The 27,343-nt window shown below is 41.6% G+C and overlaps 1 protein-coding gene across 1 annotated transcript in view; it reads left to right on the top strand.

Annotated features, from left to right (window-relative positions):
- Positions 1-27,343, top strand: part of LOC132400430 (PC3-like endoprotease variant B) — a 1,805,907-nt gene that overhangs the window by 1,663,680 nt on the left and 114,884 nt on the right. The window contains exon 16 of the mRNA XM_059981370.1: positions 18,885-18,999. Within this exon, the coding sequence (XP_059837353.1) occupies positions 18,885-18,999 (115 nt within the window). The remainder of the gene's footprint in view (positions 1-18,884; positions 19,000-27,343) is intronic.

Below are 27,343 nucleotides of genomic sequence, written 5' to 3'. Positions count from 1 at the left end.
ATCTGCTCCTCAGTGTCTTCCCCCTAGCTCTGGCTTCTCTGTATGCCCCCTCTTTTGCTTTTACTTTGGTTTTGACTTCACTTGTCAGCTACGGTAATGTCCTTCTTCCTTTTGAAAATTTTTCTTATTTGGAAAAATCTGTCTTGCACTTCTCTCATTCTTCACAGAAACTCCAGCCATTGCTGCTCTGCTGTCCTTCCTGCAAGTGTCCTTTCCCAGTCAACCTTGGCCAGTTCCCCTCTCATGCCATTGTAATTTCCTTTATTCCACTGAAATACTGACACATCAGTTCTCAGTTCTGGTTGCTTCTCTGTAGGAAAGATGTGGAAACCATAGAAAGAATGCAAAGGAGATTTACAAGGATGTTGCCTGGATTGGAGAGTTGCCTTATGAAAATAGGTTGAGTGAACTCAGCCTATATTCCTTGGAGCGACCGAGGATGAGAGGTGACCTAATTGAGGTGTATAAGATGATGAGAGGCGTTGATTACATGGATAGTCAGAGGCCCTTTCCTAGGGCTGAAACGGCCAACACGAGAGGGCATAGTTTTAAGGTGCTTGGAAGTAGGTACAGAGGTGATGTTAAGGGTAAGTCTTTTAAGTAGAGAGTGGTAAGTACGGGGATGGTCTGCTGGCGACAGTGGTGGACGCAGATATGATAGGGTCTTTTAAGAGACTCCTGGACAGGTACATGGAACTCAGAAAAATAGAGGGCTATTGCTAACCCTAGGTAGTTTCTAAGGTAAGGACATTTTTGGCACAGCTTTGTGGGCTGAAGGGCCTGTATTGTGCTGCAGGTTTTGTATGTTTCTTTGTTTCAAGATTGGATTTTATTTTTTTCCCTCTCAAATTTCAATGGAAGCCTGTCACGTGACATCAATAAGATTCAAAAATGGGCTGAGAAGTTGCAGATGGAGTTCAACCTAGATAAGTGTGAGGTGGTTCATTTTGGTATGTCAAATATAATGGCAGAATATAATATTAATGGTAAGGTTCTTGGCAGTGTGGAGGATCAGAGGGATCTTGGGTTCTGAGTCCATAGGACACTCAAAGCTGCTACGCAGGTTGATTCTGTGGTTAAGAAGGCATACGTTGCATTGGCCTTCATCAATCGTGGGATTGAGTTTAAGAGCCAAGAGGTAATGTTACAACTATATAGGACCTTGGAGTCCCCACTTGGAGTGTTGTGTTCAGTTCTGGTCGCTTCACTACAAAAATGATGTGGAAACTATAGAAAGGGTGCAGAAGAGATTTACAAGGATGGATTGGGGAGCATGCCTTATGAGAATAGGTTGAGTGAACTTGGCCTTTTTTGCTTGAAGTGACAGACAATGAGAGGTGACCTGATAGATGTGTATAAGGTGATAAGAAGTATTGATTGTGTGAATAGTCAGAGGTTTTTTTTTCCCAGGGCTGAAATGCCTAACATGAGAAGGCACAGTTTTAAGGTGCTTGGAAGTAGGTACAGAGGAGGTGTCAGAGGCAAGTTTTTACACAGAGAGCGCTGAGTGCATGGAATGGGCTGCCAGTGACGGTGGTGAAGGCAGATACTATAGGGTCTTTTAAGAGACTCCTGGATAGGTACATGGAGCTTAGAGAAATAGAGGGCTCTGGGTAACCTTAGGTAATTTCTAAAGTAAATACATGTTTGGCACAGTATTATGGGCTGAAGGGCCTCTATTGTGCTGTAAGTTTTCTATGTTGTTATGAAAGTAAATGTGATGTATGGAAGCCATACACAGCAGTTGGAGCTTTATGTGTTGAAAAATAGAGGACTAAAGTTTTTGGATGTGAATGGTGGAGAATAATCCAACTAGACTGGAACTCAATCAAAGCTCTCAGTGTGGCATCAGCAGGCAATGGCAGCCCAGATGGCTGTACCAATCCGAGATTGTCATAGCTGCTTAATGCTGATATTTGAGAAGGAGACTGTAAACTCAAAGGCATAAAGGTCAGAACTGAATTGGATGAAGCAGTAACAGCAAGATTCACCACAGTGAATGCTGAACACTCAAATTGGAGAGAATTCTTGTAACCTCCAAATTCTGGAGTGATTGAGCCATGCTCATTGATCAAGAAAGAGAAGGCCAGAGCTGTTCACGTATTTAGGGATTTCAAAGTGAGAATCAACCTGGTGCTGTATACTGGCAGTACCCCCTGCCACAGATAGAAGACATTTTTGCATATTTGGCAGGCAGGGAGAGGTTTTGAAAGATTGACTTATCACAAGTCTATCTGCAAATGGAGATTGGGAAATTCCTCACAATCAACACTGACAAAGGGGCTCTTCCAGCATAATCGTCTCGTCTTTGTTCTGATATAATCTCCAGCAATTTGGCAAAGAGCAATGGAACTGTGCTCAAAGATATCCTCGGAACGAAGCATTGCCTTGATGACATCATTGTGACTGGCAAAAATGATGAGGAGCACCTTCAGAACCTTGCTTACCAGCCTGAGTGACTATGGTCTGTGTGCAAAGAGAAAGACGTGAGTTTTTCAAGAATGAAATCTCCCATTTTGGACATGTCATTGACAAGCATGACTTATGGAAGTCACAAGAGAAGAATGAAGCAGTGCTACAGGCACCCAAACAGGAAAATGTATCACAACTTAGATCCTACTTGGGCCTTGTAAACCTCTACAAACAATTTCTCCAAAACATTGCTACAGTGCTGCACCCACTGAACACAGTTACAGACTGGAGCAAAGTGGGAATGGTCAGAAAGATGTGAAAGAGCATTTCAAGGAAACATGGAGACTAATAACATCAGATGAACTGCTTACCCATTATGACCCATCGTTGCCCATCAGTCTGCTGTGCAATGCACCCTCTTATGGCATTGGAGATGGATCTGAATGTTTGGTTGAGTTTGCTTCAAGATCACTGACAAGTGCAGGTTGCAGCTATGCACTGATCGACTGAGAGCTCCTTAACCTAGTATGGGGAATAAAGAAGTTCCATCACGACCTCTATAGACACAAGTTTACACTAGTGATAGACCACCATCCTCTTGTGTCCATTTTCAATCCCAGGAAGGGAACTGATAACTGCTAGTTGACGTAGAGTTCAAGAGTACCAAACAACACAGCAACACTGATGATTTGTCACATATTCACTGCTGGCAACTGAAGAAGAAAAGTCTTCATACAGTGAAAAGTCTTCATCCACATTGCTGTGGATGCTCATTTTTCTCATAAAAGGATCCTTTTTTGGTTGGCTGCAGTGACTAGTGATGTTCCGCAGGAGTCGGTGTCACTTCTTTTTATGCTGTATATAAATGATTTAGATGATAGAATAGATGGCTTTGTTACCAAGTTTGCAAATGATATGAAGACGGGTAGATTGATAGTGTTGAGGAAACAGGTAGGATGCAGAAGGACTTACACTGAGCAAGTAAGTGGCAAATGAAATACAATGTTGAAAATGCATGGTCTTGCACCTTGGTAGTAGAAATAAATGTGTGGACTATTTTCAAAATGGGGAGAAAATCCAGGAACCTGAGATGCGAAGGGACTTGGGAGTCCTTGTGCAGAACACTCCAAAGGTTAACTTGCAGGTTGAGTCAGTGGTGAGGAAAGCAAATGCCACGTTAGCATTCATTTCAAGAGGTCTAGAATACAAAAGCAAGGATGTGATGTTGAGGCTTTATAAGACATTGGTGAGGCCTCATCGTGAGTATTGTGAACAGTTTTGGGCCCCTCATCTTAGAAGAGATGTGTTGGCATTGGAGAGGATCCAGAGGAGGTTCACAGGGATGATTCCAGGAATGAAAGGGTTATCATGCGAGGAACATTTGATGGCTCCGTGTCTGTACTCAATGGAATTCAGAAGGATGATGGGGGATCTCATTGAAAGCTGTGAATGTTGAAAGGCCTAGACAGAGTAGATGTGGAAAGGGTGTTTCCCATGATGGGAGAGTCTAGAACAAGAGGGCACAGCCTCAGGATAGAGGAGTGCCCTTTCAAAACAGAGATGCGGAAAAATTTCTTTAGCCAAAGGATGGTGAATTTGTAGAATTTGTTGCCACATGCAGCTGTGGAGGCCAGGTTATTGGGTGTATTTAAGGCTGAGATTGATAAGTTCTTGATTGGACATGGCATCAAAGGTTATGAGGAGAAGGCCAGGAACTGGGGTTGAGGAGGAGAAAAAATGATCATCAATGATTGAATGGCGAAGTAGACTTGATGGGCCAGATGGCCTATTTCTGCTCGTATGTTTTGTGGTCTTATGGTCTTAAAACAAAAAGGGCCCACATACTTAACTATACTTAAACAATCAATTGTGCACAGGTTGAATATAAGAACATAAGAATTAAGAGCAGGAATAGGCCATCTGGCCCATCAAGCCTGCTCTGCCATTCAATAAGATCATGGCTGATCTGGCCATGGACTCATCTCCACTGACCTGCCTTTTGCCATAACTCTTAATTCCCTTACTATGCAAAAATCTATCCAACCTTGACTTAAATATATTCACTGAGGTAGCTTCCATTGTTTCATTGGGCAGAGAATTCCACAGACTCACCAGTCTGTGGGAAAAGCAGTTCCTCCTCATCTACTCACCAAATCTTGAGATTGGGTCCCATAGTTAGTGGAAACAACTCTGCTGCCTTTATCTTATCTATCCCTTTCATAATTGCATAATTGTTTCTAAAATATATTTTTATTCTTCTGAGTTCCAGCGAGTACAGTCCCATGCAACTCAATCTCTCCTCATAGTCTAACCCCTTCATCCCTGGAATCAACCTGGTGAACCCCCTCTGCACTGCCTCCAAAGCCAGTTTATCCTTCCTCAAGTAAGGAGACCAGAACTGCACACAGTGCTCCAAATAAGGCCTCAGCAGTACCCTGTACAGTTGCAGCGTAACTTCCCTACTCTTAAATTCAATCCCTTTAGCAATGAAGGCCAACATCACATTTGCATTTTTGATGGCCTGCTACACCTGAAAACCAACCTTTTGTGATTCATACATAAGCACTCTCAAGTCCCTCTGCACAGCAGTGTGCTGCAATTTTTAACATTTAAGTAACAATCTGCTCTTCCATTTTTCCTTCCAAAGTGGGTGACCTCGCATTTACCAATATTGTATTCCATCTGCAAGACCTTTGTCCACTCACTTAACCTATCTATATCTTTCTGCACATTCTCCATATCTCCTTTATATTTTGCTTTTTCGCTCAATTTACTATCATCAACAAACTTAGATACACTAAACCCGGTCTCCTCTTCCGGATTGTTAATACATGTCGTGAACAGTTCCGGGCCAAGCACCAACTCCCGTGGCACACCGCTCACCACGATTGCCAACCAGAGTAACACCCTTATATCCCAACTCTCTGCTTTCTATTAGTTAACCAGTCCCCTATCCATGCTAATACACCACTCCCAACTCTATGCATCCTCTTAAGTTTTTTATGCAGCACCTTATCAAATGCCTACTGGAAATCCAACTAAATAATGTCCATCTGTTCCCGTCTATCCACTGTGCTTGTTATATCCTCAAAGAACTCCAGTAATTTGTCAAATAGGACCTGCCTTTGCTGAATCCACGCTGCATTTGCCTGATGGATCTATTTCTCTCTAGATGCCTCGCTATTTCTTCTTTAATGATAGCTTCAGCATTTTCCCAACTACAGATGTTAAACTAACTGGCCTATAGTTACCTATCTTTTGCCTACACTCTTTTTTGAACAGTGCAATGATATTTGCCATTTTACAATCCACAGGGACCTTCCAGAGTCCAGAAAATTCTGGTAAATCATCACCTCAGCCTCTACTATAACTTCTGCCATTTCTTTCCGTACTCTGGGAGGCACTCCATCAGGACCAGGGGTCTATCTTCAGGCCCACAAGTTTGCTCAACACTACCTCTTTAGTGGTAGCTATTGTATTAAGGTCCTCACCTCCCATCGCATCCATAACATCTCTCTTTGCCTCGTTAACCATGTCCTCCACTTTGAAGACTGACACAAAATAGGCATTCAAAGCCTCAGCCATTTCCTCATTACCCAATATTAATTCCCCCTTCTCATCCTGCAAGAGACCTACGTTCACTTTAGCCACCCTTTTCCGCTTTATATAGTTGTAAAAGCTTTTGCTATTTATTTTATATTTTGTGTTATTTTATCTTCATAATCTAGCTTCCCTTTCTTTATTGCTCACGTTGTGGTTAGTTGTTGTTTTTAAAGTCTTCCCAATCTTTCAGTTACCCAGATGGAATCAACATTTTGTTCCTTAAATCTCACCATCATTCTGATCTCATCCCCAGTTAAAAACACTACCTCAACTCCCTTACTTTCTTATCTATCTGTCCATATTGCCTTATATCCTTGGATATTTAATTCCCAGTCCACCCTGCAGCTACGTTTCTGTAATGTCCACTAAATCAGTAATGATTCATGCCATCAGTTCATTGACCTTGTTTTCAATACTACAGGCATTCAGATCAAGTGCCCTTAGACTCCATGTGCTTTTAAAATCTTGTAATTATTTACGCTTTGCACTTGACTTTTCTTTACTCCTCTCTTACTTTTCTTTTTTTAATCTTTAGCTTTATCTTTATTGAATTGAATTGACTTTATTTCTTACATCCTTCATGTACATGAGGACTAAATATCTTTATGCTACATCTCCGTCTGAATGTGCAAAGTACAATTTCTTGTAATTTGTAATAAATACTATGTACAACAGGACAGTCAATATAACATTTATATACAGTTTGTATCAGTATAAATTAATCAGTCTGATGGCCTGGTGGAAGAAGCTGTCCCAGAGCCTGTTGGTCCTGGGTTTTATGCTGCGGTGGTTGCAGCTAGAACCTTTTGTGGTTGGGGTTACTTGGGTCCCGCAGTGATCCTTCGAGCCCTTTTTACACACCTGTCGCTGTAAATGTTCAGAATAGTGGGAAGTTCACATCTGTATATATACTGGGCTATCTGCACCACTCTCTGCAGGGTTCTGCAATTGAAGGAAGTACAGTTCCCAGACCAGGCAGAGATACAGCCAGTCAGGATGCTGTCAATTGGGCCCCTATAGAAAGACATTAACGATTTGGGGAGTCATGCCACACTTTTCTCTTTTACTTTATCCATACTTTTCCAATCTGTTGAACCCACCCCCATACTATTTAGTTTAAAGTCCTATCCACAGCTCTCTTTATGCAATTCGTTAGAGTCCCAACACGTTTCAGGTGGAGCCTGTCCATTGGTAAAACTCACTCCTTCCCCAATACTGGTGCTAATTTCCTGTCAATTCAAACCCACTTCATAAGATCATAAGAAATAGGAACAGGAGGAGTAGGTCATTTGGCCCATCAAGCCTGTTCCACCATTCAATAAGATCATGGCTGATCTGACTATGGACTCATCTTCACCTACCTGCCTTTTCCCCATAACCTTTAGTACCCCTACTATGCAAAATTCTGTTCAACCTTGTCTTAAATATATTTACTGAGGTAGCTTCCATTGCTTCTCCCACACCAATCCTTGAGCCATGCATTTAACTTTCTAATCTTCTTGACCCTATGCCAAGTTGGATGTGCCTCTGAGTCTGTCTCACACTCAATTCCAAATATCGTCTAACCAATGCGTTATGAAGGCTCAGCATCATGTCCTTGCTTTTATATTCTATTCCTCTCTAAATGAATAATAACATTTCATTTGCCTTCCTTACCACAAGCTCAACCAACAAATTAACCTTTAGAGAATCCTGCACAAGGACTCCCAAGTCCCTATGCACCGCTGATTTATGATTTTTCCCTGTTTAGAAAGTAGACCACGCCTTTATTCCTTCTACTGAAGTGCATGGCTGTACAATTCTTGACACTATATTCCATCTGCCACTTCATTGTCCATTCCCCTAATCTGACAAAGTCCTTCTGCAAATTCCTGCTTCCTTAACACTACCAGGCCCTCGACCTGCCTTTGTATCATCTACAAACTTGGCCACAAAACCATCAATTCCAGCATCCAAATCATTGACAAATAATGTGACAAGAAGTGGTTTGAATTCCAACCCCTGTGCAACATCGCTTGTCACAGGCAACCAACCAGAGTAAGCTTCTTTTATTTCCATTCTTTGCCTCCTGCCAATCAGCCAATGCTCTATCCATGCCAGTGTCTTTCCTGCAATACTGTGGTTCTTATCTGGTTCATTTAAGGAACCATGCCAAAGACCTTCTGAAAATCCATGGAAACAACATCCACTGACTCAGAATCAGGTCTTTATATCATTGGTATATAAAACAACAGACCATAAGACATAAGAGCAGAATTAGGCCATTTGGCCCATTGGGTCAATCCCATCATACAATTATGGCTGATCATTTTTTCTCCTCCTCAACCCCAGTTCCCGGCCTTCTCCACGTAACCTTTGATGCCATGTCCAATCAAGAACTTATCAATCTCTGCCTTAAATACACCCAATGACCTGGCCTCCACTGATGCCTGTGGTAATAAATTCCACAAATTCACCACCCTCTGGCTAAAGAAATTTCTTCACATCTGGTTTACACACACACACACACACACACACACACACACACACACACACAGAGACACACACAGTAATTCAGTTTTTTTCTGTTTTTATGCATTGCAATATACTGCTGCAATATAGACAACAAATACATATATGTTAAAAAAAAGCTAAATTAAATAAGAATTGAATAAGTGGTACAAAATTTTTAAAAATAGTAAGATAGTGTTTATGGGTTCAATGTCCATTCAGAAGTCTGTGCAGAGAGGAAAAATTTGTTCCTGAATCATTAAGCATATACCTTCAGGCTCCTGTACCTCCTTCCTGATGGCAGTAATGAATTCAGGGCATATTCTGAATGATAGGGGTCCTTAATGATGGATACCTCCTTTTTGAAACATCACTCCTTAAAGCCGTCCTGGATACTATGGGGGCTGGTGAAGGTGACTAAGTTTACAACTCCGTGCAGCTTATTTTGATTCTGTGCAGTAGCGCCCCTGCCCCCACCCCACCCCATTCCAGATGGTGATGTAGTCAGTTAGTATGCTCTCCACAGTATATCTGTAGAAATTTGTGAGTATCTTTGGTGACAAGTCCAATGAAATATAGCTGTTGTCACGCCTTCTTTGCAGCTGCATCCGTATGTTGGACCCAGGATAGACCCCCAGAGATGTTGATGCTTAGGAACTTGAAAATGCTCACTCATTCCAATTCTGATCCCTCTATGAGGACAAGTGTGTGTTCCCCTCATCTTATCCTTTCTTGAAGTTCACACTTTGGTCTTACTGACGTTGAGTGCAACACCACTCACTCAACTCGCTGACATATCTTGCTCCTGTAACCCTTTCATCACCATCTGAAATTCTGCTAACAATAGTTGTAACATCAACAAATTTATAGATGACATTTGAACTGTGCCTAGCCACACAATCATGGGTGTAGAGTGTGTAGAGCAATGGGCTGAGATGTGCCAGGGGTGAGTACAGTGAGGTGGATATATTATTGCTGATCTGCATATGTTGTGGTCTTCTGGTTAGGAAGTCAAGGATTTAGTTGCAGAGTTAAGTATAGCGGTCTTGGTTTTGGAGATTTTTGATCAGAACTGTAAGAATGATTGTGTTAAACACTGAGCTGTAGTCAATATCCTGACATAGGTATTGATATTGTCCAAGCAATCCAAGGCCATGTGAAGAGTCAATGAGATCGTATCCACTGGAGATCTATTGTGGTGATGGGTAAATAACAGTGGTTCCAGGCCCTTGCTGAGATAGAAGTTAATTCCAGCCACCAACCTCTCAAACCATTTCATCACCATGGATGTGAGTGCTATCGGACAATAATCATTAAGGCAGCTCACCCTGCTCTTCTTGGGGACTTTTATGATCTTTTTTGCCCTTTTGAAGTAGGTGGGAACCTACAACTGTATCAATGAGAGATTGAAAATGTCTTTGAACACACCCACTAGTTGGTTGGCACAGGTTTTCAGAGCCCTGCCAGTTATAGAATAGTACAGCACATTACAGGCCCTTCAGCCCACAATGTTGTGCCAACCCTCAAACCCTGCCTCACATATAACCCCCCCCCACCTTAAATTCCTCCATATACCTGTCTAGTAGTCTCTTAAACTTCACTAGTGTATCTGCCTCCACCACTGACTCAGGCAGTGCATTCCACGCACCAACCACTCTCTGAGTGAAAAACCTTCCTCTAATATCCCCCTTGAACTTCCCTCCCCTTACCTTAAAGCCATATCCTCTTGTACTGAGCAGTGATGCCCTGGGTAAGAGGCGTTGGCTGTCCACTCTGTCTATTCCTCTTAATATCTTGTGCACCTCGATCATGTCTCCTCTCATCCTCCTACTCTCTAGTTATTCCACTGGGACCTGCTGCCTTGAAAGACAGTCTGACTTCAGCCTCCGAATCCCTGAATACAGTACACTCCACCAATTTGAAGCAGTCCTGTAAGTGCTCCTGCTCCTCACTTGTCTATACCTTCTTGATATTCACTACTGATGCTACAGTCTTCAGTATTTGCTGTACCTCTGCCATCAGATTTCTGAATGGACAATGAAACAATTCCTAGTCACTATCTCAGTATTTTTTGTGGCTCTCTTTTTACACTACCCATTTAATTTAAAATTTTAATATATTTCTTATTGAAATTTTATGAGTTGTGGTATGCTGCTGCTGCAAAACAACAAATTTCATGATCTTTGTCAATGATGATAAACCTGATTCTGATTTTGTTTCTGAACTCCCAACCACTTAGAAGAGCAGCACCCTGCAAGCTCATCAACCCATTTATGAACGGGTTGTGTCGTAAATTAGTGATGATTGTTAGGCAAACAAATGAGACAATTACTTCTTACACAACAAACATCGTGAAATAATATTAAGATCAGTGACTCTAGCTTATATTGATGAAAAGAAGATGTTGTTTAGGTAATTCACAGAACTGCTTGTTTTTAACAGTGCATTAAAGATTTTAAAGATTAGCTTGATCTGACACATATTTATTAAGAAAAATACAGTGAAATACATTATTTGCACCAAAGACCAACAAAGTCCAAGGATATGGTGGGGACAGCCTGCAAGTATCGCCATGCTTCTGGCATCAACATAGCGTGCCCACAGTTTATTAACCCTTACTAAACTGTATGCCTTTGAAAGCCAGGCTTTCTCAACCATTTTGCCCTGGAGGAACCCTTGAAATAATTTTCAAGTCTCAGGGAACCCCTGCATAAAAATTATTAAATCTACAGCTCATGCTACTTTAGCGTGATCAATAAGTTGTAGATATACTAATCCAAAAATAATTGTCAACACTCTTTTGAGTAGAGAATAAATTTTTAGCCAAAGTTTCTTGAAAAAAACACAGTTGGCTTACCTTTCTTGAAATTAACCTCTTCCTTTCTCTTTCATAAATTGTAAAAATTCATAAGGCAAACATAATAAATTTCTCTATTCTGGTTCAAACTTGAGATAAGTACATACAGATTTCACCTTCAACTGAAATGAGACAATTTCCATCTTTGCTCTTGATGCTTGTTAAACAAGAAAAAGCTTGCTCACAGATATAATTGAAAACTGCAGCAAAATGTTCATTGCTTTCCTATGAATGGCAGGATACTCTTACACAGAAATCCAGAACTTAGAAAAATAGAGGGCTATGGGTAAGCATAGTAATTTCTAAGGTAGGGACATGTTTGGCACAACTTTGTGGGCCAAAGGGCCTGTATTGTGCTGTAGGTTTTCTATGTTGTCCAGAGGCAGGTCAGTAAGTCTCATCTTGAGTGCATGATCAGACTGCAGCTCACAGAGTTCTTCCTCTTCTCTCAAAACCAAGTTCTCAGGCTTAGCAGAAGATTCAGAGAAATGGTCCCTCATCCAGTCATACACTTGTGTTGGAAGGGAGGAAAAATACTGTTCAATTTTGTTCTGCAGTTCTCCCAGGTGGTTTTCAATAAGAGTAGAGACTTTCTGAAATCCTTCCTCACTCTCAAGCCCAAACAGCAAAGGAAACATTTTCAGTATTTCCTTTTGCAACATGATTTTTCCAAAGATTCAGTTTCCTTTTAAATCCAAGAATCTTGTCACTTGAAATCAAAACATTTTCTCCAGGGCCTTGCAGAGACGTATTCAGCCTGTTCACATGAGCAGGTTACTTTCTGCAGTCGTTCTTCATCTTCAAAGAACTCGCCAAAGCTGACCGACTATTTTCTCAAAAGTACTGCAATTCACTGTTCAGCTCAAATACCCCTTTGAGAACTCTTCCTTTGCTAAGCCACCAGATTTCTGTATGAAGCAAGAGATTGGTGACCTCTTTGTCCAGGTTTTTGCAGTGTTTTAAACATTCTCGAGTGAACTGGTCTTAAGGTTATTAAATAGTTTGCTTTCTCAACATTTTTACTGACTGTGACTTTATTTTCAAAAGCTCCAATCCATTTTGAGATTCCAATAGTCGTTTAAAATAATCTACGCTTTTACGTGTCAGATGGCTGTGATTTGTAGTTAGGTGTCTTTTCAATTTTGCCGGAGCCATTGCTACATTTGTAAATTGTTTGCAACAGACTAGCACTATAAAGTAGGACACCTTGGATCACCAGTCTGTATAAAACCCATTGATAAGTAGTTTTGATTGTAAAGATGGACTTATTTTTGTGTCTATTGTACCAGAGTAGTGAAATGACTCAGATCATAATTCATCATTAACCTTATCAGAATTGTCTGTAGGCCAAGGCCTGAAGTCCTCCTCTTCCACCTCACACCTCCTCTTCCAAAATCACCACACTGAACCGTCTTTAGAATGAAAATTTCCCTCCCTCCAATTTTCTATGACATTGGCAGTTTGTTCTTTCCTATAAATCAGCCAATGGCATGTAAGGGAAGTTGGGAAAGCTCCCACCTATAAACGGTCTCCCCTATCTGGTATCATGAACTGAGAATGGACTCAAGCAAATAAACATGGTCCTACTGTGCACTGCCATACTGGGCAGAGAGACCTCTAACAAGATTGCTAATGGGGATGCTCGGTCACTGCCCACCACTGCAAGTGTTAGCATCGTGCATCGTGCAAAGTTCCAACAATGGTGTTTTTTTAATCGTGATCTCTCATGGAATCTCTAGCAACTTCTCACGGAACCCTAGTTGAGAAATCCTGTGAAAAGCATCCTTAGGAGTTCTGAACAACTACACAGACTTCCTTGGCTTATATTCCTTTCCTAATCAATGCACTTTTCAGGAATTGCTGCATTGAAGAGTTTAGGTTTTCTGATTAGGGGTGGCCTTGTCAGTATGAAGAAAAGGAAGGGTCCACAGTAATTATTATTTGTCTATGTTTAAATGAGAATCAAAAAGACGATGTGGGACGGACAAAAAGAAATAAATCCCTGAACTGAACTCAGCATAAAAAGGTTTGAAAAACTTTCGCTCTGAATACATGCCAATATTCTATAGTATTTTGAATCTTTACTTAGAATATACACTAACAACCTGTAATACTTTGAACTTCTAACTTAGAATATACATTAATGTCCTGTAATATTCTGAATGAAGCACTCTTTAATTTCAGAGTGACAGTGCTTCTGACTGATTCAGGTAAGCAATTAGTGACTGAAGAAAGTAGAACAAATTTATTTACTTAACAAATTAAAAATTGGTTTATTCTGACCCATCTGCAAATGAATTTTGTGTATGATTGAGGAGACTCCACTCAAGAATGGAGGTCTTCAAGTTGATTAAAACATTCAGTAATCGTTGTGTGTTTTAATCAGTTCTCTGTCTCCTTTTTGAGTATTGAACTGTACTCAGTCACACACCATACCCTTATTAAATATCTCTTCTGCACAGCATGCCTTCTAGAAGTTCATGTTTATTTTTAAGTTATTGGTATGGGGAGTTGGTAAAGGTTTCAAAGTATATTTTTAGTTCTTCAATGTAGCTTTATTATAGAGTAGTTTTAGGAGTGGATGTGGAAAGGATGTTTCCCACAGTGGGGAAGTTTAGGACCAGATGGCACGGCCTCAGAATAGAGGGACATCCTCAACGGAGATGAGAAGGAATTTCTTTATCCAGAGCAATCTGTGGAATTCATTGCCACAGACGACTGGAGGTCAAGTGATTGGATATATTTAAAGTGGAGGTTGAGAGGTTCTTGATTACTCAGGGTGTCAAAATTTACAGGGAGAAGGCAGGAGAATGGGGTTGAGACGCATAATAAATTAGCTGTGATGGAATAATGGAGCCGTTCAACTCAATGGGCCAAAATGCCTAATTCTGATCCTGTCTTATGGAATTTTGCATCAAAGTGTGCAACTAAGCTGTCTGGCAGGTGTGTAACATGAATGTATGTGCAGCAGGAGTGTAAGACAGAAGTGTGCGACAAACGTGCGGTGGGATGTACTGCTCAGCAAGTTGACCCTGTCATTTCTTGATTAGGTGTAAACAGGGTGTGGACCTTGCCAGCCAGGATGGCAATGGTTACTCATACTCTACTGCTCTTTCAAATGAACACTTCCCTCAGCCATTTCAGAGGGCAAGTAGAAATGAACCATTTTGTAGTAGATGCAATATCACATTTGGGTATGAGAGGGAATGGATGCCAAAGTTTAAATCTGAATGACACCAGTAAACTTGCTGGATTTTCACAACAATCTATAGGTTTATGGAAAACATGCATATGTGATGCCAATTTTCATTCCAGACTCACTTCATTAACTGAATGTAAATTGCTCAAGTATCTGGATACCTGTACTGTACTGGAACTGATCCTTCTTAAACTGTTTCTATCCACTCTCCTAACATTCTCCATCCTGTCAGCTTATCTAAAATACCAGAACACCACAAGATATAGGAACACCTCAAGTCTGCTCCGCCATTTCATCATGGCTGATCTATTTCGGGCTTGGCCCAAATCTCCTGCTTCCCCCCTCACCTGTACCTTTTATGCCCTGATCAATCAAGAATCTATCAGCTTCTGCCTTAAATATATATAAAGACTTGGCCTCTGCAGAGGCCTGTGGCAAAGAATTCTACAGATTGTACAAAGTCAGCATGGTTTCCTTCAGGGAAAATCCTGTCTGATGAACCTGTTGGAATTCTTTGAGGAGATTACAAGTAGGATAGATAAAGGGGATGCAGTGGATGTTGTATATTTGGACTTTCAGAAGGCCTTTGACATGGTGCCACATGTGAGGCTGCTTATCAAGTTAAGAGCCCATGGTATTACAGGAAAGTTACTGGCATGGTTAGAGCATTGGCTGATTGGTAGGAGGTAGAGAGTGGGAATAAAAGGATCCTTTTCTGGTTCACTGCCAGTGACTTGTGGTGGTCTGCAGGCGTCAGTGTTGGGACCACTTCTTTTTATACTGTATATAAACAACTTAGATGATGGAATAGATAGCTTTGTTGCCAGGTTTGCGGGTGATATGAAGATTGATGAAGGGGAAGGTCATGTTGAGTAAACAGGCAGGATGCAGAAGGACTTAGACAAATTAGGATTGTGGGCAAGAAAGTGGCAAATAAAATATAATGTTGGAAAATGCATGGTCGTGCATCTTGGTAGTAGAAATAAATGTGCGGACTATTTTCTAAACCGGGAGAAATCCAGGAATCTGAGAAGCATAGCCTTGGGAGTCCTGGAGCAGAACACCCTGAAGGTCAACTTGCAGGTTGAATCTGCGGTGGAGAAGGCAGATGTCATGTTTGCATTCATTTCAAGAGATCCAGAATGCAAGACCAAGGATGTGATGCTGAGGCTTTATAAGGAACTGGCGAGGCCTCATCTTGGGTCCCTCATCTTTGAAAAGATGTGCTGGCATTGGAGAGGGTCCAGAAGAGATTCAAAAGGATGATTTCAGGACTGAAAGGGTTATCAAACTTCCCAATCCTCTATCTTCCCATTAATCTTGCCAGCAGCTCCTTCAAATTTACTTTGGCGAATTCTTCTGTCATACCACTGTAATTTCCCTCACTACTTTGAAATACTGCTACATCAGACTTTACTTTTTCCTTATCAAATTTCAAGTTGAACACAATCATATTGTGATCACTGGTTCCTAATGGTTCTTTTACCTTATGCTTCCTAATTGCCTCTGGCTTAATGACAAACTGCTCTAAAAAAAACTATCTCTTAGGCATTCAACAAACACGTTCTCTTGAGATCCATTTCAAACCTGATTTTCCCAATCGACCTACATGTTAAAATCTCCCATCACTGCCATAACATTGCCCATTTGACTTGCTTTTTCTATTTCCTGTTGTAACCTGTGGTCCACCTCCCAGCTACTGTTGAGAGGCCTGTATATAACCACCATTAACGAGTGCTGTATAACTCTTCTCCTTCCACCTTAAGCCATGAAAGTATCAATCACCCCTGCTGTGGACCACTTCTACAAAGAAGGGATCTGTATGCTCTACGACCACTGGACTAAGTGTGTACATGCAGGAGGGGACTATGTTGAAAAATAAATGTGCTAGGTTTTCTAAAGTTAACTCCTTCTACCTTAGGCCACAAACTTATCAATCACCCCTCGTACAGCTGCAACATCGCATCCCATCTCCTGCAATCAAAACATTGTTATGAAGGCCAATGTGACAAAGGCTTTATTTACAACCCTATCTACCCGTAATGTACTTTCAATGAGATATGGACCCGTATTTGTGAAAAAGACTAAGGAGCTGGTGGTGGACCTGAGGAGGGCTAGGACACCGGTGACCCCTGTTTCCATCCAAGGGGTCAGTGTGGACGTAGTGAGGGATTACAAATACCTGGGGATACGAATGGACAATAAACTGTACTGGTTAAAGAACACTGAGGATGTCTACAAGAAGGGTCAGAGCTGTCTCTATTTCCTGAGGAGACAGAGGTCTTTTAACATCTGCCGGCTGATGCTGAGAATGTTCTATGAGGCTGAGTTGGCCAGTGCTATCATGTTTGCTGTTGAGTGCTGGGGCAGCAGGCTGAGGGTAGCAGACACCAACAGAATCAACAAACTCATTCATAAGGCCAGTGATGTTGTGGGTGTGGAACTGGACTCTCTGAAGGTGGTGTCTGAAAAGAGGATGCTGTCCAAGTTGCATGCCATCTTGGACAATGACTCCCATCCACTACAGAATGTACTGGTTAGGCACAGGAGTACATTCCGCCAGAGACTCATTCCACCGAGATGCAACACTGAGCGTCATAGGAAGTCATTCCTACCTGTGGCCATCAAACTTTACAACTCCTCCCTCGGAGTGTCAGACACCCTGAGCAATAGGCTAGTCCTGGACTTATTTCCACTTGGGCATGATTAACTTATTATTATTTAATTATTTATGGTTTTATATTGCTATATTTCTTCACTATTCTTGGTTGGTGCATCTGTAACGAAACCCAGTTTCCCTCGGGATCAATAAAGTATGTCTGTCTGTCTGGCTATCTTTATTCCCAGATCCCTTTGTTCTACCACACTTCTCAATGCTCTACCGTTCACTGTGTAAGACCAACTCCAGTACTTGCACAGGTCTGCATTAAATTCCATCTGCCATTTTTCAGACCATTTTCTCAGCTGATCTAGATCCCACTGCAAGCCATGATAGGCTTCCTCACTGTCCAGGACACCCCAATCTTCAAAGATTCAAAGGTTGAAGGTCGAGTTTAATGTCAGAGAAATGTATACAATATACATCCTGAAATGCTTTTCCTTCACAAAACATCCACAAAAACAGTTCCCCAAAGAATGGACAACAGTTAAACGTGAGAACCTCAAAGTGTCCCCTAGCTGCCCCCCTCCTGCGCGTAAGTGGCAGCAAGGCAACAATCACCCCTCCCCCAATTGGTAATAATAAACACAATCGATACCATCACCGAGCCCAAGCATGTGCTAAGCAATAGCAAAGACATGGGCCAAAGTTACCTCAAAAGCTTCACATTTCGTCTGAAATTTGACAACTCACAGGTTCTCTCTCTCCCTGACTAGGGAAAGGGAGGTGTCCCCCATTTTCACAGCAAGCAGGAAACTTAACAACAACCCACTGATTTACGATCTTAAAAGTCCATTTCATCGCTTTTATCAGTTATTCACAAACTTGCTGATACAGTTAACCACATTATCATCCAGATAATTGATATAGATGACACCCACTACTGATGTCAAACTCTCTGGCCTATAATTTCCTGATTTATTGTTAGAACTTTTCTTAAACAGCAGAAAAATATTAGCAATCCTCCAATCCTCCAATCCTCCACTCTTGCTAGGCATGGTTTGAATATCTCTATCAGGTGTCCTACAATTTCTGCACTTGACTCTCACAGAGTTAAAGGGAACTCCTTGTCAGGCCCTGGGGATTTATCCACCCTAAATTGCCTAAATACAGCAAATACCTAACCCTCTGTAAACTGTCTAGGGCCCATGCTGCTTTGCCTCACTTCTATAGACTCTCTGTCTATCTCCTGAGTAAATGCAGATGCAAAAAAAACTACTTAAGCTCTCCTGCATTCTCTGGAACATAGAGAGATGAGGGGAGATTTGAAAGAGGTATACGAAATTGTGAGGAACATGGGAGGGGGCATCTTATTCACTCAAAGGACGGTGAAAGTTTGGAATGAGCTGCCAGTGGAAGTAGTGCATGCATGGTTGATTTTAAGAGAAGTGTTGGATAAGTTCATAAATGAGATGGGTATGGAAAACTATGGTCCCAGTTCAGGTCGATAGGAGTAGGCAGATTAATAATTCCACATGGACTAATTAGGCAGGAGGACCTGTTTCTGTGTAGTAGTGTTCTTTTCTATAATAAATTGATTCTTGACCTCAAAATCTACTTTGTTATGACATTGCATCATATTGTCTTCCTGCACTGCACTTCCCCTGTAGTGGTACTGAACAAAAGCTATTGGCTCATCAAACAAATTTTATGTTGTTGCTCAGGTATTGGACAACAAAGGTACAGTCATTGACTGTCATCGGCCTGACAATGAAGTCAATGCGACAACCGTGCGACAGTTCAAACTTGTCCTTTGGGGAACATCTGAAAATGACAAAGGTAAATTTAAAATTTTGCAAACTTTGAAAATGTATTTCAAATGTATTTACTCTGAAGAATATCATACAATTGTTTCCAATCAACTTTACACAACATTGTGATTATTTAAGAGACTCAGAGAGCCCAAAGTCAAACCATCAGATTTTTGAACAGACAAGAACTCATGAATGCTACCTTAATATCTTTTTATTCTCATTTTGCACTACCTATATATAACTCTTATTTTAATTTATAGTCTATTTTATGTATGATAATGTACTGCTGTAGTGAAACAACTAATTGCACACATTTTTCTCATGCACCTAACAAAGAGACCATTGAGTGTATGTGGCCAGTGGGAACCAAAGGTGAGTGAGCAGCCCAGAATGGACAATAAATTTAGTCTGAACTTTGAACTTTGAACTTTGGTATGCATTGACATAGAACCTGGTAGTTGAGCTAAAGAGTGACAAAGAACCAAGCCCCAACTAGGAACATTCAGGTAGGAGATTACAAAGGCACCCAAGAATTGACAAAAAAAACTGAGGCTGCACACCAGGTATGCACATAATTGAACATAATGCCGTCAATTATCAGGCTCTTGAACAAAGGGGATAACTACACTTACTCTCCTCCTTCCCACAACTGATGGTCTCACTTTAAAGACTCTATCTTGTTATTTCATGCTCGTTATTTATTGCTGTTTACTTATATTACCATTTGCATATTTGTTGTCCATTGTTTACAGTTACTGTTCTATGGATTGGCTAAGCATGTCTGCAGAAAAAGAATCTCAGGGTTGTACGTAGTGATGTGTTGTACTCTGATAATAAATTTTACTTTGAATTTCCGGGAACATTTGTAGTAGGAAAGCATGAGGTATTCTTAAAAGAAAGCTGTTTTTTATTGCTGAATTTATTCTTTAAAATTATTGCTCTTCTCCCCTATTAGGAGGTGCTTCTAATGTGTTTCCTTTGCTTTATCCTGTGTTCACAGTTGTTCCATTAATTTGACACAAGAGATTCTGCAGATACTCTGAATATGGGGCAACACACAAAATGCAGGAGTGACCCAGCATTATTAGGCAGGATCTATGGGGAGAAATGACCAGTTGATATTTTGTGCTAAGACTCTTCTTCAGGCTTAGCTCATGCCCCAACACCGCTGTTGGTGTATAGTCCACTGATAGTAGCTCAGCAATTGATGCACCATCAATAACTCACTCTGAGACGTAAAGGCGAGTTATCGGCTTTTATTGACTGGAAGAAGAAACAAGCAGTGAGTGACCACCATACTACATCCTGGAGACTGAGAGGCCGGGCTCAGGCCTTGAACGCCTTTATACAGGGGTCTGTGGGAGGAGCCACAGGAGCAGGGGTTGCGAGCCTTATGCCCACCTCTCCTCCTTTCACAGTCAGGTTTGACACCGTGCATGGCAAGGTTACCCTTCATCAGGATTCCATCAAGTGTGCATCCAATTCCCTTTTAAAAGCCATGGGACATTATTCTATAAGCCTTAAACAAAAAATCTAATTTCTTCTCCAAATTCACCAACAGTTTAAATTTTATTAAATCCAATGACTAGCTCAATGTTCAAGTTTCAAAGCAAATGTATTATTAATGAACATATTTGTCACCATGTACTGTACTACCCCGAGATGGTTTTCTACAAGTCGTACCTGGACCTATTATATCTTACTTAGTTTCCAAACTCTTGAAACTTTACTCCACCTGGTCCAAAACCTGCATATCAATATCGAGCACAGCAACAATGATAGGAGAGGAAGATTCAAACTGCACCTTGTATAAGATATTATTATAATGAATAAGTTTAGCCAGAGGGTGGAGAATTTGTGGAACTTGTTGCCAGAGGCTTCTGTGAAGGCCAGGTTGCTAAGTGTATTTTAAGGCAAAGCTTGACAGGTTCTTGATTGGACATGGAATCAGAGGTTAAGGGGAGAAGGCTGGGGAGTGGGACTGATGGGGAGAAAGAATCAACCATGATTGAATGGCAAAACAGACCTGATGGGCCAGATGGCCTAATTCTGCTTCTGTATCTTATGGTCTTGTGGCCTCACTGTTGTGTGAAGGCCACCCAAGTGCTCACATGAGTATGTTGGCCTCTGTTGAGTATTCAGCTCTATTGATACAATTGTTTCAGGCAATCATTCACAACATCACAACAGCTGTTCTGTAAAGTCTTTGTGACGGAGAAACCTGAGAGACAGTATCAATTAGCTCCAATGTAGGCATGCTCTCTATTTGCAAGTTTTCAAAACTGTACTTGCATCCCCTTAAATTTATTTTGATTCAGTTATTTCAATTATTATTTTTACATTGAAAGGCCATCAGCTTCATCATCCTGACAAATAACATCATGAAAGATTCCACCCACCCAGCTCATGGTCTGTTCATCCCACTCCCAACAGGGAGGAGACTATGTTGTACACACGTCAAAACCATCAGATTCAATAACAGTTACTTTCCCCAAACAGTACGGCTGACCAACACCTCCACCCACTAACCCACCTTTCCACACCCCCAACCACCACTACTTTATCATTTCCTATCAGTCACCTTATGTACAGACACTATGAACATACAATCAATTTATGTATACAAGCTATCTTATGGATTTATATTCATTGTGTTTTTATTGTGCTGGATCAGATCTGCAGTAACAATCATTTTGTTCTCCTTTACACTTGTGTACTAGAAATGACATTAAACAACCTTAGACAATTGAGTAAGGGTGACCAAAGGAAGGCACAGTGACTGGAGAGCAAACCTCAGAGTTAACATTTTGCTGGCAGTAATTTACATGGAAATTAAATTTAAGTACCTTCTGAGAATGGAAAGTGACAATGACCTCTGGAGCCAACAGGAAAATCAAAGCTAAATTAGAGAATTCAGGGCAAAAATTGACCTTCTGATTGACATATGCAACATGACATTTGAGGTGAATCTGAGGAGGCCATTACCATTCTGCGGATAATTCCCTGACCTTGCATTCTAGCTGAAGCACCTTGCCAGTCTAAGATGCTTTCCAGGGATTCCAGTGAATCGGAATCAGAATCAGCATTCATATCAATCACTAGCATATGTGCCGAAATCGGTTGTCTTTGTGGCAGCAGTGCATTGCAGTACATAAGAATAAAAAAGAACTCAAATCACAACAATAAATAATTTTATTTATATAATAGATTATATATGTTATAATATAGTCCCCAGGGACGGAAAAGGTGTTCCTTCAGATCCTGTGAGTGGCTAGTGCAGAAATTACAAGGTCCCTAACAGATATAGTTAAATCATCCTCAGATCATAAGACATAAGACATAGGAGCAGAATTAGGTCACTCAGCCCATTGAATCTGCTCCACCATTTCCTCATGGCTGATCCCAGATCCCAGTCATCCTCATACACCTGCCTTCTTACCATATCCTTTGATGCCCTGACCAGTCATGAAGCAATCAACTTCTGCCTTAAATATACCCACGGACTTGGCCATCACTGCAGTCTGTGGAAGAGCATTCCACAGAATTACTACACTCTGGATAAAAGTATTCCTCCTTAACTCTGTTCTAAAGGGTCACCCTCAATTTTGAGGCTGTGTCCCCTAGGTCAAAATACGCCAACCATAATACCCTCTCCACATCCACCCGATCTTGTTCTTTCAACATTTGGTAGGTTTCAATATGATCACCCCACATTCTCCTAAATTCCAGTGAGTACAGACCCAAAGCTACTAAACAATCCTCATATATTAACCTCTTCATTCCCAGAATCTTTCTCACAAAACTCCTCTGGACTCTGTCCAATGATAACACATCTTTTCTGAGATATAGATCCCAAAACTGTTGACAATACTCTAAATGCAGTCTGACTAGTGTCTTATAAAGGCTCAGCATTATTATAGAAACATAGAAAACCTACAGCACAATACAGGCCCTTCGGCCCACAATGCTTCAGCCCAGGAGATCCGGACACAGCATACCACACCAGCCGACTCACAGGTGAAGTGTCGTCTCACCTGGAAGGTCTGTCTGGGGCCTGAATGGTGGTGAGGGAGGAAGTGTAAGGCCATGTGTAGCACTTATTCTGCTTATAAGGTTAAGTGCCAGGAGGGAGATCAGTGGGAAGGGATGGGGGGGGGGGGGAATAAGTGGACAAGGGAGTCGCATAGGGAGCGATCCCTGCAGAAAGCAGAAAGGAGGGGAAGGGAAAGATTGCTTGATAGTGGGATCCCGTTGGAGGTGGAGGAAGTTACAGAGAATTATATGTTGGACCCGGAGGGGTGGTAGGTGAGGACAAGGGGAACCCTATCACAAGTAGGGTGGCGGGCGGATGGGGTAAGAGCACACTGGGAGACTATTTCGCTGAACACCTACGCTCTGTCCGCCAGAGAAAGCAGGATCTCCCAGTGGCCACACATTTTAATTCCACGTCCCATTCCCATTCTGATATGTCTATCCATGGCCTCCTCTACTGTCGAGATGAAGCCACACTCGGTTGGAAGAACAACACCTTATATACCAGCTGGGTAGCCTGCAATCTGATGGCATGAACATTGACTTCTCAAAACTTCCGTTAATGCCCCTCCTCCCCTTCTTACCCCATCCCTAATCTATTTATTTCCTCCACCTCCTTTTTTTCTCTCTCTGCCCATCACTCTACCTGTTCTCCATCTCCCTCTGGTGCTCTCCTCCCCTTTTCTTTCTACCTAGGCTTCTTTTCCCATGATCCTTTCCCTTCTCCAGCTCTGTATCCCTTTTGCCAATCACCTTTCCAGCTCTTAGCTTCGCCCCACCCCCTCCGGTCTTCTCCTATCATTTTAGATTTCCCCCTATCCCTCCTACTTTCAGTTAGACCTGACGAAGGGTCTCTGCCCGAAACGTTGACACTGCTTCTACCTATAGATATTGCCTGGCCTGCTGCATTCCACCAGCATTTTGTGTGTGTTGCTTGAATTTCCAGCACCTGCAGATCTCTTCGTGTCTGCATTACCCATAGCCCTCTATTTTTCTAACTTCCATGTGTCTATCCAGGAGTCTGTTAAAGGATCCTATCCTATCCGCCTCCACCACCGTCGCCGGCAGCCCAGTCCACACACTCACCACTCTCTGTGTAAAAGAAAGTACCCCTAACATCTCCTCTGTACCTCCTTCCAAGCACCTTAAAACTGTGCCCTCTCATGTTAGCCATTATCTCCTTACTTTCATATTCTATTCCCCTTGAAATAAATGCTAACATTGCATTTGCCTTCTTTACTGCAGACTCAACCTGTAAATAAAACTTTTGGGAGTCTTGCACAAGGTTCCTCTGCACCTTTGATGTTTGAACCTTCTCCCCATTTAGTCTTCATTATTGTTCTGTTTAGCAAAATGCATGATTATACATTTCTCAACACTGTATTTCAATACAAAACATATCCTTTATGTTAAGTTCCCAACGATGGCATTCTTTCAACCACGTCTCAGTGATGTCCACAGTGTCATACTGACCAATCTCTAATTGTGCCCGTCAGTTTACCCACCCTAATCTGAATGCCATGCGCAGGACCTTCAGCCCTGCATTCTTTGCCCTTTTGAATCTTGCCAATGTGGTACAATTTAACTCTTCGCTCTCTCTGAATTTGCAGCAGGGGAGGTATGTTAGGTTTGAAGGATAACTAATGTTGTTCTGCTTTCTAAGAAAAGCTCTGAAATTAAACCAGGAAATTACAGTGAAGTACTGACATCAATACTGGAAAAGTTATTAGAAGGTGTTCCAGGGGACTGGATGTAAGTATTTGGTTAGTCATGGACTAATTAAGGATAGTTAGCATAGCTTCATGGGTGGTAGGTCTGTCTAATTAAATTTACACTGTTATTTCAAGGAAGTTACCAGAAAAATTAATGAAGGCAAGGCAGTGGATGTTCTCTACATGAACTTAAGCAAGGCATTTGACAAAATTCCAAATGGGAGGTTGGTCAAGAAGGTTCAGTAGCTCATCATTCAAGATGAGGTAGCAATTTGGATTAGACATTGGTTTGTAGAGAAGCCAGAGAGTGGTAGTAAATGCTTGCCTCTGACCGGAGGCCTGTGATGTGGTGCCGCAGGGATCGGTGCTGTTTCCATTGAGGTTTGTCGCCAATATCAATGAACTGGAAGATAATCTGATTAACTAGATCATCAAATTTGAGGACGACACCAAGACTACAGGTACAGTAGATAGAGAGGAAGACTGTCATTGTGTGCAACAGGCACTGAACCAGCCAGAAAAATGGACCGAAAAATGGCAGATGGAATTTAATGCAGAGAAGTGTGAGGTGTTGCACTTCGGTAGGACCAACCGGCAACAGTGCATGCACGCTCACACACACGCACACACACATGCACACACACTCTTGAGAGATTGCAGAGATATTAACAATGATCTTTCAAGAATCAATACATTCTGGCATTGTACCGGATGACTGGAAAATCGGAAATGTTATTCTGCTATTTAAGAAGGATGGGAGGCAACAGAAAGGAAACTATAGACCTGTTAGCCTGACATCAGTGTTGGGAAATTGTTGGAATCAATTGTTAAGGATGAGATTATGGAGTACCTGGAGGCATATGACAAGATAGGCCAAAGCCAGCATGATTTCCTGAAAGGAAAATCCTGTCTGATTAAGCTATTGCAATTTTTTAAAGGAAATTACAAGCAGGGTAGACAAAGGAGATGCAGTAGATGTAATCTACTTGGATTTTCAGAAGGCCTTTGACAAGGTGCTCCACCAGAGGCTGCTTAGCAAGATAAGAGCCCATGGAATTACAAGGAAGTTACTAGCATGGCTGATTGGCAGAAAACCGAAAGTGGGAGTAAAGGGATCTTATTCTGGCTGACTGCTGGTTACCAGTGGAGTTGTGGCTAAATTTACCGAAGATGCAAAGATAGGTGAAGGAACGGGAACCAACAGAGAGCCTGCAGAGAGTCTTAGATAGTTTAGGGGAATGGGCAAAGAAGTGGCAAATGAAATATAGTGTTGGAGAGTGTATGGTCATGCACTTTGGTGTTAGAATAAACAGGCAGACTATTATTTAGATAGGGTGAGAATTCAAAATGCAGACATGCAAAAGGACTTGGGAGCCCTTGAGCAGAATACCCTAAAGGTTAACCTCCAGGTTGAGTCAGTGGTGAAGAAGACGAATGCAATGTTGGCATTCATTTCTAGAGATACAGAATATAAGAGCAGGGATGTGATGTTGAGGCTCTATAGGGCACTCGTGAGACCACACTTGGAGTATTGTGTGCATATTTGGGCTCCTTATTTTAGAAATAATATACTGATATTACAGAGGGTTCAGAGAAGATTCATGAGAATGATTCCAAGAATGAAAGAGTTACCATATGAGGATCATCTGGCAGCTCTTGGACTGTATTCTCTAGAGTTCAGGAGAATGAGGGGGGATCTCATAGACACATCCCAAATTTTAAAAGGCCTTAACAGATTAGATATGTCCAAGTTATTTCTCATGGTAGCAGAGTCTAGGACAAGAGGCATGACTTCAGGATTGAAGGACAACCATTTAGAACAGAGAAGCGGAGAAATTACTTCAGTCAGAGGGTGGTACATGTGTGGAAGTTGTTGCCAAGAGCAGCTGTGGAGGCCAAGTCATTGGGTGCATTTAAGGCAGAGATAGATAGGTTCTTGATTATCCAGGGCATCAAAGGGTATGGGAAGATGACAGGGGAGATGGGATGACTGGATGAACTGGATCAGCCCATGATTGAATGGCAGAGCAGACTTGATGGGCCAAATAGCCTACAACTGCTCCTATATCTTATGGTATTTTGGACTTAGAGAACAATGCCTATTCCTCCCACAGACTGAGAGCCACACACACAAACACACAAACACACACATACGCACTTACATACAGACATAGACACGCACACAGAATATTGCCCTGTCCTTAAACATATTCACACCCTCTCTCTCGCACAGATCGGTGTGTGTGTGTGTGTGTGTGTGTGTGTGTAGTGAAAAGTGTTGAATCATCATGGATTGAGCTAAGGAACTGCAAGGGTAAGAAGACCCATTTGGAAGTTGTACACAGATCCCTAAACAGCAGTGAGGATGTGATCTACAAATTACAACAGGAGATAGAAAATGCACACCAAAAATTCAATGTTTCAGTAATCATTGGGGATTTCAATATGCAGCTTAATTGGGAAAATCAGGTTGGTATTAGATTCCAAAAGATGACTTTTCCGGTTGCCTGTCAGTAACTAGTGGTGTTTGACACAGGTCTGTGTTGGGACCGATTCTTTTAACGTTATGTGTCAATGATTTGGATGATGGAATTGATAGCTGTTGCAGATGATATGAAGAAAGAT

Source organism: Hypanus sabinus, chromosome 10 (assembly GCF_030144855.1).
Source record: "Hypanus sabinus isolate sHypSab1 chromosome 10, sHypSab1.hap1, whole genome shotgun sequence".
In the NCBI taxonomy this organism is placed as follows: Eukaryota; Metazoa; Chordata; class Chondrichthyes; order Myliobatiformes; family Dasyatidae; genus Hypanus; species Hypanus sabinus.
Note: the sequence above shows the minus strand (reverse complement) of the source record. Positions and strands in the feature narration are given on the sequence as shown.